General features: G+C 42.7%; 1 protein-coding gene across 4 annotated transcripts in view; it reads right to left on the bottom strand.

The window, feature by feature from the left end:
* The window catches only part of bab1 (bric a brac 1), a 56,259-nt gene extending 43,974 nt beyond the window's left edge, over positions 1-12,285 (bottom strand). For all 4 annotated transcript variants that reach the window (XM_017248568.3, XM_070280411.1, XM_017248569.3 and 1 more), the window contains exon 1: positions 10,596-12,285. In XM_017248568.3, the coding sequence (XP_017104057.2) occupies positions 10,596-12,125 (1,530 nt within the window). In that variant the 5' untranslated portion in view covers positions 12,126-12,285. The remainder of the gene's footprint in view (positions 1-10,595) is intronic.
* Between the last annotated feature and the right edge of the window lie 380 nt (positions 12,286-12,665).

Raw genomic sequence — 12,665 nt, 5'->3', positions numbered from 1 at the left:
ATTTTAACGTCAGTCAATCAAATGGCTTAAAAATGCTTTGTCACAGCAGCCCCTGTAGCCCCTGGCCCTTCTCCCATCAGATACTTCAGCTCCAATTCGAACCAAAAGGGGCAGATACAGATTCAGATACATTTGCAGATACGGATGTGTGGGTCTGAGTACCGCAAACACACATACTTCACATTTCGCATGTGCATGTAAATCGTCTTTGATTCGATTTCGTTTGATTTGATTAATCGTGCGACGTCACTGCCGTCTGATAATGAGATAGCAGCCACCACGACTTGCACGCAATTAAGCCAAATTGAACCCAAACGCTGGACTTTCAAAAGTATCTTTTTTTAATATTTAGTACTCACCCATGATTCTGGAGCGGCGAGTTCAATGCGCTCCAAAACCCAAAAAAAAAACTGGTAACTTAAGTTTACAGCACTTATTATTATTGTTTATATTAATATAAATGGTTGTGTATTAACACACACAAACACACACTAACACACCCTGTCGAGCAAACAACAAAATTGTGTGTGTGGGAAACAGATATACATAAGAATAATAATAAAAAAAAAAATTATTCCATTCATCGTCATAAACTTCAATTTTCGAAAATCATTTCCTTAGCAGCTGCGCATTAAAAAAAATATACAGAAAGCTGAAAAATAAAGAACAGCAACAATAAAAATGAATAAAATGAATTAAGGCTCATACAGTGGGCATGATTTGCAATACTTTGAGCAGATATTGTAAATCAGATAGTAGCCGCACCTTTCCCTTCCTGGTGGTGTGTGCCCCTTCAAGAGTCATTTGTCAGCTCACAAGCTGCTGATTGATGTCCAAGCAAAAGCACAAGTTAGGCAAATATGTCAGAGCAGTGAGCCCAGGAATGGGGGTAAATAAATGTTGTCGCTATCGAGCACAAACTTTGAACTTGGAGTGTGAGGGAAGTATAGACTTTTGATGGCCAGAGACAGGAGAAAGCGTATGATTCTCTAGGCTAGTTCTAGCCCAGCTACCCAGAAAGATAGTCTTAAAAAGATATCTTAAACTCTTTCTTTTTGACTAAAAATTGTATGTTTTATACCCACTGTTTTCAGTTTGTTCAGTTTTTGCCCTTTGCACATCGTTAAGGAATATTATAAATTACTACAGCAACAACACCAACCGCAACAGCAACAGCAACATCAGCCGCAGCAGTGGCAGGCACATCAGCAACACCAACTACAGAAACAACAATAATATAAGAAACAACATCCCAGAAGCAGTAACCAAGTCGAGTTTCTTGAAATATTTATTTTATATTACGTTTTTCGTTTTATTTTTATTCCCCCCCTTTTTCCCCCCCTCAGTCACTTCACAGGGGCGCGGTCTAAATTAAAGAATATTTCTTTTCAACGACTTGAGTCTGGGGCTCCTCTGTCTCTCAGCCTTTTTTTATCTTTATCTTTTTTTATTATTTTATTCACATTTTTTTTTATTTTATTTATTATATGTATTTGTTGTTGTAGTTGCTGATGGTAGTGGTGCTGCTGCAGCCCCGTCTTCATTTAAAGTGCGGTTTCTTGTCTTTCTCCATATATATTCATTATTATGGCCGCGACGGCGACGCTGCTACACATAACTTCAACTTTGTATCTGTATCTTTGTATCTCCGAGTGTGGATCCACGCCAGCTCTACGTATATTTATACAAAATTGTATCTGTGTGTGTGTGTCCGTGTATTTAAGGAAAAAGAATGATGCAAAGACGATAAAATATAATTTCGGCTTTATATTTTATTTTAATGATGAAAAATGTTGAAACTTTATTACGAACTCATAAAAAATTTAAACGTAGGTACACACGCACACACAAAAGACCCCCAAAAAGACGGCGGGGGGGTGATAACTTCTTCTTTCTTAGTCTCTTCCTCTTCTTCATTTTCTTCTTCTTCTTCTTCGCACTCATAAATAACAAACACAAAATGCTCTGTGAACAATGTTAAATGTTATAAAAATCCAAAACGTATTTATTTTTATTGCACAATGCAGGCGAGTTTCGTGGCAGGGGCATAAAGTAAGGGAGTATCTCACAGATGTATAGATACAGCACAGCTCAGCGGGCTTGCAACCCACACACACACATACACACATACAGTTGTCGCAGCAGCAGATACAACCATAATTAAAGAAAGCGCAAAAGGTGTGAAAATACATGTCATAAGATACAAATGTATCTAATTGAATGAAAGCGACGTAGCGAGCGATTTACTCTAAACACGCAGCCCCCCATAGCAGCCCACTCCCCCCCACCCACTTCTAAGTTTTCCCAGCCCCCCCGCTGGTGTTAGTAGAGCGTGCGAATGAATCGCATCTCGCTGTCCGTCTGTCCGTGTGTCCGCACGTTTAGTGTGAACACCGCGAACGAAGCGTGCGGCCAACGCATCAAAGTCAAAGTCGGCGTCGCTGCGAATTCTGATTTCCTCGTTTTCGGTGGATTTTCATTGATCTACAAGTCCATAAGCTTTTTTAAAAAGTTTGGAGAGGAATATTAAAAATATCAAAAATCATAAAAACTTGTAAACCCCAAAAGCTGATAAGACTTTTCTTGACATTTCTGACCCAAAACCTAGAAAAACTAATCTTTCCAAAACATAATGGCTACAATATACTTTTATTAATGTAATTTTCTTTCGTATCAATTATGAGCTGATATGACACTTGGGTGGAAATAATTTATTGGTCAGTCTTGAAAGCCCCGCGATAAGTACAGATTATTTTTTCATTTTTTTAGTTTGTCATTTAATGACAAAATAAAGTCACAATTTATGCTTTATCATTTAGCTTTAGTTTTAATTCAGGAGTGTTTTATGAAAGTGTATTGGGTTTTCGGTTCATGATTTGTGACCTTACGCTGCTTCTTTTGCGGCTATGTGTGAGCTTTCGTGTTGTGGCAGGTTATGGCCCGCCGCAAGCACCCGAACACACTGGCAAACACACGCACACTCCGTCACTCATTCACCCGCAGATACAGATACAAGGCAGCAGATACAATAGCCAAAAGCGAGGTGCGACGCGTCGACAACAGCTGTTGAGGCTGACGATGACACGGGCATGACGATGACGGCCGCGGCAACGGCAACAGCAACACCGACCACAAGTATTCAAGTATCTGAGTATCTGAGTATCTCGGTATCCGCAGCAGAGTATCTTTAACCGCTTTAAGTGGGCTAATCGCTAATCGCCAACACCTGAATTGGTTAAACTCCACTCCCGATTCTGGTGGCAATTTAATCAATCACTTGACCAGTTTTTCTGGCCTCTCCGGGTTACCCAATTCTTATCGTGGCTACATATCTTATCGATGCAATGACGGCTCGAATTCAGACTTTCGATCGATTTCTGATGACAATCACGTGCTTGGCTTGCTCTATAAATAACAATCCCAGTCATCGAATAAAATACATACTCCTCATTATTATTGTAAATAAATAAATGCCATTATAAAAATTACTACTGACGCTGCCGTTGACTCTGTCCCTCCGTCTCTGACTTTTCATAAATTACAAAACAAAAAAAAAAGAGCGAAAAAAATATGAAAAAAATTAAATTGAAAAAATGTATCTGCCCCGCTCGACTGCATTTTTAATTAATTTATTTTCGTTCGATATAAATTGCATGATGGCTGGAGGGAAGACTTGGGAGGGAGGAGGCTGGCGAAGCAGAGTGGAGTCACTCCTCGATGCACAAAGACAAAAGCCAAGACAAACTTGTATCTCTCAGATACACATGATGATGATGCTTCGCCTTTCTTCGACGTCAGCGGCAACAGCAACGGCAACAACGGCAACTGCTGATGAAGCTGATCTTTGTTGTTGTCTGCGGGACTGCAGCTCTGCCATTTATTTATTTATTTAATACTTTTTCGTATTGTGTCGGCCGCTTGGCTGTGCGTTTGATTAATCGGCCGCTCATTGTAAATATTTGTCTTTAGTTTGTTGCACCGCCACAGGCCGCCTCGTCCTCCAGGAGACTCTCCTCATCTTCTCCGCCTCTTCTGAAGATTTGTTCTTTGTACTTTTGTGGGCTGGGCGAGGCCTTAGTTTCTCCTCAGTTTCTTTTTATTTAAAATGCATAAACGACTAGTCAGTGGCGGATTAAGGTATTCACACCATGGCAGGATCTAATCCGAGCTCATCAATAATTGATTGAGAGCCTGCATTTCCATTATGGCTTATAAGCACAAGTGGCAGGGTGGCAGAGTGGCATGCCCCACATCAATTAGAGGCGATCTCCCGTTCTCGCTAATTCGAGAAGGTCTCCTCCATCATTCATGCACTTACACCTCATCCTTGCACTCCAGCTCTCTTTTCTGTTTCTGGTCCTTGTCGATGATTCATAATTTCAGTACACTGGGAGAAACTATAAGAGTTTCTGGAGGGGGATATTAATATCCTTAAAAGTATCTAGAAAGTACTTTTAAGTCTAAACTAGAAAGCAAAGATCTGCTTTCCATTTTTTCGAGCTACATATTTCATATCATCCTTCTTATAGATTGTGGTATATTTTCTCAGTGTAACAGCTTCATTCCATTTCTTAATCCTGGCCGCGCCTTCTCCACCAAACTCCATCAAGAATGTATCTCTCCAGAGTTGCCGCTCCCTTCCAGCGACTTTGTTATATTTTATACGGTAATTTATAATAAGTTTTTTTTTTCACGCACCTTAAGCCCCTGCTCCAGGCCCTACTCCTGACCCTGCTCCAGCTCCTTTACCATTTTCCTCCCCCCTGCCTTCCTGCCCACGCACTTCAAAGCCAGTAAAGGCAACGAGCCGGGTTAAGACACTACTCAGCAGGCCACAACTTCTCTTGGCGGTTTCGGGCCGGAGTCTGGGCCTGACTTACAACTAATGCAATATAATAAATTTATACAGGGTTACAAATAAATGTGGGCAGGCCTCTTTCTCTGTTTGTAAAGACCATATATACATATATCTATAAATATCTATATATGAGTGTCTGAGTGTATCTGTGTGCTTGAGTTGAAAAATAAATAAATAAATATTTTTAGAAGGATACATGAGATTGAAAACCCTTCTTGTTCCAGTCCTCCCTTTACCTATACCTACTATTACTCGTTTCCTGCCTTTTTAGTCGGTCGGACGGTCGGTCGGTGTGTTATGTTTTGCTTTATGTTGATGCCTTGGGATCGCCTCGCATCGCATCGCATCGGTGCCTCAGAGGGGGGGCCTTTCGGTTTCGGGTTATTTATCAGCATAAATTATTTATGCCGCATTACAAGCATAAAAATAAATAAAATAAATGAAGCCGGGCCAACTAAATCCGATTAGAAAATGCCGAAGGAGGCCCGCCAGAAAATTACACACAGTAATGGCCACAGATACACAGATTCAGATACTCACATAGATACAAATTTATTTTTATAGATTAATCAACGAATTACTTGTGCAGCTGTTGCCGCAATACCATTTCCATTCCCCATTTTCCATTTTCATTTCCACATCGTATACGATTTATTTGGCTTAGCAATAAAAATGAAAATTTTCCGCCAAGTATTTGAAAATATAAACATTAAAAACGTTGTTATGGCTTTTTGTTTTTAATTAAATGTTTATGCCATGCATTTAAACTAAATCGACCGACCCACAAACGTATCTTTTTTTTGCTTTGTATCTGTATCTGTGTCTGTTTTGCATCTTTATGTGTAAGATTTAAGATTTGCGCTGTAAAAACTACTTGGGGAGTACTTGAATGGGTCGTTTTGTATATTCTACCATATGTGGGATCGACTGGGAGATCGGTTCGGATCGCAACGGATCGGTATGGATCGGTGCGCATATATAAAATATGACTGAATAATATAAAACAGAAGGCGATACATCAAAGCGGATTATACAATTTATTTTTGCTTTTATTTTTACCCGCAACGGTACGCTGTTGGGGATTCTTTTTATTTTCCATTTGTGTTCTTTGGCTTGGGGTTTGTTTGTCTGTTCTGAAAATATATTTCTTCATTTTTATTTTATTTATTTACTTTCTTCCAAAGATGTTGTATACAAAAGAAAAATATAAAATCTTCGCTCTAGAATGCGGAATGCCCGTCTCTATCTGGTGGATGCATCAGACGCAGCTGTGGGGGTAACTAATGCATCTGAAAATGTGTAAAGGCACATGCTGAGTCACCTAATAAATAGTATTATTTATATTATTTTATTCCATTCCATTCCAACCTCCTGCTGCAATCCGAGATCTTTCAGATACTTTCGCTGCCTCTGCCGCTGACGGCGTCGCTGTCGGCAGACGCGCATAACGGAAGCGTCAGAGGGCATTTCTTAAGTTAAGTCTGAGGTCTTGAGGTCTGTGTCTGAGAGTGACGAGTGTAATGACTTTTGTCGATTGGGTTAAGTGGCTTGTTGGCTTCCTTCGCTCCAGCACACTGGCGCAGGCACATCCAGAGCCACACGGATGCAGATACAAAGATACTCGCCATCAAATGCAGTGTTCGAGAGATGCGAGAGATTCCTTTTTTTTGAGTTGCATCTTTTTCAATTTTTATGCACGCCACACATTTAGCTCCCTGTCTCGTTTCCTCGCTCTTGTTTCTTCCCTTTATTTTTTTTTTTTTTAGCCTTTTGGTTGAAGTAGTTTGAATGTGGCACGTTTAGCTGTCTTCCTTCTGCCTGCCCCTGCCCATTGTCTCCTGTATTTTTTTTTTTCCTACCCTGCGCCATCGAGATGCGGTAATTTGTCTGCAGCGTTTTTTTTTTCGGTTGTTGCAGTTTTTTGTGGCTCTCGAGGTAAGCGACACACGCTAATCATGAGTGTGAGATTCTGAGAGATTCCCTTTCTCCTGACCCTCACCCACCCCCTTTTTTCGGCTGCGGTTTGCTGCCCTCATCCCAGAACTAATTGAGTGGGAAAGTGGCAAGGAAACCGAAATCGAAAGGGAATGCTTCCCGGAAGGGGAAAGTGTGCGGGATCTGGGATTGAATACAAATATTGATTGTCTCGATCAATCAGCAGCTACTGTTATTCTTAATTGATTCCCTCAGGCATCTTCAAATTGATTGAAAATATTATTCTTTATGGTAATTGAAATTATATGTGATGAAGTAATACAAATATTTTCTTTTTTAAAAATAGTATGGGATGTTTTTATTTTAAGATTTTTCAAGAGATACTTAATTTTTTGGAGATATAATAGTTTCATCCTCCTATTTTTATTATTTGTCTTGTGAAGTACAAAAATCTCATAATGAAACAAACTATAAGAAATTACGTCTCTTTTACATAAATTTTCAAAAGATCTTAAATTCATGGAAATATAAAATAGTTTACCTTCATAAACTCTAAATTATATTCTGAATATTCTGAATAATATTCTCATAATTGAAACCACATTTAATGAAGTCTGAGAATACTTTATTTCACATTTGTAGATCATCATAGGTTTTTTAAAGGATCTTAATTTTCAAGGGATCTTCTTCATAGACCTTTATAGTTTTTCCACAGATCCTTACTATCTTGGAAAGAAGACAGTTTTCATTCATTACTCCATTAATAATTTATTTTACAAAAAAGTAAAGTAGAGTATAAAGTAATAATACTCATATAATTTTAATAAAATTTGATGGTTTCGAACAAGATTCATATTTTCTTGGGATAGAAAATAGTTTGTTGCTCTATTACTCCCTTTCTCCAAATGTATCTGACGAAGTTATAACTTTCTCATAGCATTCTTTCTGGATCAAAAATTTTTTAATCATTTATTTCCCCCTCAGATGCGTTTTAATCGGCTCATTATTCTCAATAAAAACTTCCTCTGCACCCACGCTCTGCAAAAAGTTCACTGAACTGATCGAGGAACCAAAGAGTGGAAACCAATAATAATATACAACCTCTAATGATGCACACTCACACAGTAAAATAAAAAAAAAAAACCCCACATCTAAATGCGTTGGCAATAAAATATGAAAAAGCCAGAAAAAAAAATGCGTAAAGGAGAAAAAATGATTTTTAACAAAGGCAAACTCAGACAAATAAAAGTGCAATTAATCACCAGAAAGCGAGGCTCCAGACCAGAAACCAAGGGCCCGAACCGAGACCCCCGGTCCCAAAGACACTGACACTTATCGGCTTTATCTGCTTATGGGCCGGGGAAAAAATTTATATATATAAAGAATGGAAAATAAAATCAAGGAACCGACAACAACAATAAAGAAAGATGCATTCACACAAACATACAAAAAAATAAATGGGAAGAATTATAAATATTAAAGAAGCTGCACCGGATCATGCTTGGGGGGAGAATCGATTCCTGGTCCTGGCGGAGTGCCGGAGTGGGGATGCTGGGCTGTCAATATTTGATTTTTATATATGGATGGCATTTGCCTTGATGCCGTGATGCGATCGCCGCGAAGCAACGAAAAATGCATCAATTTTTAATAATAAATGAAATGTGTGAATAAACGTTGGTGGGGAAAGATATGGGATATGGTATATGGGGTATAGTTGGGGGAAGAACAATCGGAAAGGCAAACAGCAGGAAAGCATAAACACGACCGGCAACACTAATACCAAGGCAAACAAACAAAGATGCAGATACAGATGCCGGAGCGGCAGAGGCAAAGGCAGAGGCAGCGGCAGCGGCAGCGGATTCAAATGCAGATGCACACACGTTGGATATGCATTTTCCAAAGAATTTCTAAGCACATAAAAAGCAAAGCAAACGGTCAGTTGGGAAAATATTTAAAAAAGCATAAAAACAAAATATTTATTGAAAAGAGACGCTAACGAGCAAACGCCAAAGCAAGATGCCTCGCCGCGGTAAGGTGCTGGAAATATGAAATGAGGAAAACAAACGGCTTCAAAAATTGAACATATGAGCACGCTAATGCAGACGACCCCGATACCCCTCCCCAACTTCAGAAGGCTATAGCTATATAGCTATTTGATTAATGCACTCGAAAGCGACAATAAACACGGAACATCGCAAAGAATCAGGGAGAAACACACTCACACTCCGAAGACTGAGCTTTGGAGGCAGTCAGACCCAAGAAGATTTCTTTTGCATCCCAGACAAACAAATATATGCATTCCGATTGATGTCGGACCCGAGGATCGGGATATGGACGTGGACATGGTGAATGGAACTCCTCGAGGAGAAATCTCTGGGTCTTGAGTGAACGTCTGTGTCGACGTCTATTAGATAAATAAATACAAATTTTTATTAAAGTGCGAATTCTGCGGTGAGCACGGTGCTAATGCAAGCTCTCGAACCGGTCGCAAATTTCTTCACAGAAAGGAGCCATTACACTGACAAAAAAAATTAACTATATTTAAATAATAAGCTGCAGTAATCGGTAGAATTTGAGAAACTACTTTTTAAAATTTCAAAAACTGTTTTAGAAAACTTCATAGAAGTAATTCTAAGTATATTATTTGTCCAAGGATAGTATCTGATTTTGATTTTTAAGTTATATAGTTTTCTATATTTTAAGATTAATTATTTTCAATTAAATTTCATACCTTAAATAAAACTATTTATAGAAAAACGTTTATTTTCTATTAAAAGTAGAGTCAATATACTTTAAAGAAAATATTAAATGATAGGGGTTTTATCTTCGATATTAAAAACCTTATATTTTAGACTTGAATCTATTTAATGCTCGTCTTCTAAAACATACATACAAATATTTATTTAAAATGTTTTAAAAATATTTTAAAAGTTCAGAGTACGATAAAAAATGTATTTCTTAATTACCATATCCCGTTTATCTTAAAGATACATAAATATCTCAAGATCAGCACCATAACCACCGTGCAGATACCTTTGGCAGTTGCCCTAATTGAAGCGCACTTAGGGAACCACAACAAGCCACAAAATGCTCCATAGATCGAAATCCGACCGCAGGCCACAAGAATTTCAATCACTTCTCAGTCACCAAACAGTTCCAGTGACTGCTCCCCAAGTATCGGAATTGGAATCGGAACCGGGAAAAGGGAAAAGGGGGGCCACTGACCACTTGAATCAAAAATGTGGAGCAGATCTCCGCGAGGGGGCAGGCAACCCTAAAAGACAGAGAAAGAGATAGGAAGAGAGAGCACTGCTGTGGAGCGAACAATACGCGACGTGGAGCACGTGAACGCTGTCAATCACTTCTGGATGAGGATACCCAGAGGAGGGGGTGTGTGTGGTGCGGTATTGGAGCTCCGCATTCCGCGGGGTCCAATGCTGTCGCTGTGTGTGACGTCACAGCACGAGGCGAAATGCCGCCGGCAGAATTTGTAGCCGAAGATTGCTGAAAGGAAAGATCGCGCGAATCGTGAATCAAAACAAACCGAGGGAAACGATCGGAGAGCCCCCGAAAGAGAGTACTATTGGGGCCTGGGGGCAGCACAGTTGCGGCGCAGTCGCAGCGCAGCAGCTGCAGAAGAGTATGGATGATCGATCGTAATTCGCCGCACCGATCTCTTTCAATTTTGGTTTGAAATTTAAGAGAGAGCAATGACTACAAAAAATATCCTTGTTTTGGGAGGATAATTACAATTTTAAATAAACTTACACTTAGGAAAAAAATAATATAATATTGGACTCACCCTTTCTTCCTCTCGAATCATTTCGGCGATTCCCGGCTTGATCTCCAAGTCATCGGCCAGCGAGGATCCTCCTCCGGATCCTGATCCTCCGCCTCCTACGCCGCCCCCTCCTCCACCGCCAGCGCCATGATGGTGCGACGGTGGAGGCGGTAGGCGTGGCTCGGCGGGAGGTCCGGGTCCCAGGCCGCTGAGCTCCATGGCAGCGGCCATGGCGGCGGCAGGTCCGAGGGGAAACCGCGAGTCAGCAGCGGGCGATGGCGGATGGTGGGCGGTAGCTGCCGCCTGGGCGGGGTGGGGGGCAGGTGGTGCATGATGGTGTGGGTGGAGGGGTAGCGGCAGCGGATGCTGACCGGCACCCGGTTGCTGCTGGGGACTCTGCGAGTGAGTGCGCGAGGATCGAGACAGAGGTCCCGGAGTGGCTGAGGGGGAGGGCATCTCCAGGCCATGGATGGCGGTTTCGAGGCGCCTGGCTGCTCCTGCAGCTCCCACTCCCACCCCACCACTGCTCATCGGCGGCTTGGGTGGCGGCGTCATCAGGGAGCAGTCCCGCTGCCTTTCGCGCTCCTTCTGCTCGAGCTCCAGTCTCTCGGCGGCGATCAAGCTGCTCAGTGGACTGGGTGGGGCGGGGGGATTGAAGATCGTATCCGCCGAGGGCCACCGCCTCTTCCTCACGTTCCTGCCCTGCTGGCGCTCCAGCGGCGACAGTCTCAGCTCAGCGGGATCCCAGTCGGTGCGCAACTTCTTCTCTGGCTGCATAAAGGCCAGCAGCTCCTCGGCCTCCCGCTCCGTTTCAGTCCTGGATGAGGAGGTTCCCTCCTTCGGGGATGGAATCCGCCCCTCGGAGGCGGCGGCGGCAGCTGCTGTGGCAGCCTCCATGTTGGTGACATCCGCCAGGCCGCGCACTTTCAGCATCTCCGCGATCCGCAGCAGAGGGCCTATCTGATCCTGGCTGACGTTAATCTCGCCGCGGTACATAAACTCCACAATGGCCTTGAGATCCGACCAGTTCACGTCCCGCATGATCACGATGGGATGCTGGCAGGGGGTCTCGGCCAGGAGGGTCTGGAAGTATGGCGAGCAAGCTGACAGGACCATCTTGTGAGCCTTCATGGAACGGCCGTCGCAGGCCAGGGTCACGTCCACGAAACACTCGTTCTGGAGCAGCTGATCGAAGATGGTGGTCAGGTTGGTCTGGTAGTTGTTCCATCGCAGGCAGAACTGCTGCGATGTGGAGCTGGGCGACGCCACCGAGGAGCTCCTGCCCTGCGGCGAACTGACGGGCGAGGATCCTCCAGCACCGCTTGCCCCCGGGTTGTCTTTGTCCTCGTCCTTGACTCCACCACCGGAACCGGGCCCAGCCGGCGAGTGGCGATCTTCGCTCTTCGCCTTGGTCTCCTCCTGACTGGGAGAGCTCCGGTTACTCTTTGGTGATCCTGCTCCCGATCCCGTGCCGCCTTTGCGCTGCCTCTGCGTCACATGGGCCTGCTCGGCCGGCATGCCCGCTTCCGTTTCCGATTGCGCCGTCGCCATTTTGTTTGATCGACACCAAAAGTTATCGATCGTTAATCGCTAATCGACACGATACGTATTACGCGCCTCGTAGTTACATAGCGCCAGGAATCCAAAAAAAAAACGCGACAATTACAATTACGGCGACCAACTGAGAGTGGGCATGTACATGTGAGTGTGTGTGTGTGTGTGTATAGGAGTTTGGCAAGTGTGTGTAAATTACGTATACGTTACGTTACGCGCACTACGTGGCCATTTGGCAATTAGCCCGCCACGTACCGTACCGTTCAGTGCAGTTATGGGTTTCAGTTTCGTTTCAGTTCGTTGTGGATGGATGGGATGGCTTCGGTCTGGGTCGTGTTTTTCGGTTCCGTACTTCTGTACTGTACTGTGTTCCGTGTATTCTGTGTATTTGGTTATAAATGGCCAACAAACAGGGCCAAAAGTCTTCTCAGCACGAGCGTCTGAATTAGACTGAAATCGTTTTGCACATTTTGATACGGAAAAACTCAAAATAAACTTAACACACGACGACGACGACGATGGCCACGACGATGGCGT

The sequence above is a fragment of the Drosophila bipectinata genome, chromosome 3L (assembly GCF_030179905.1).
Source record: "Drosophila bipectinata strain 14024-0381.07 chromosome 3L, DbipHiC1v2, whole genome shotgun sequence".
Classification (NCBI taxonomy): domain Eukaryota; kingdom Metazoa; phylum Arthropoda; class Insecta; order Diptera; family Drosophilidae; genus Drosophila; species Drosophila bipectinata.
Note: the sequence above shows the minus strand (reverse complement) of the source record. Positions and strands in the feature narration are given on the sequence as shown.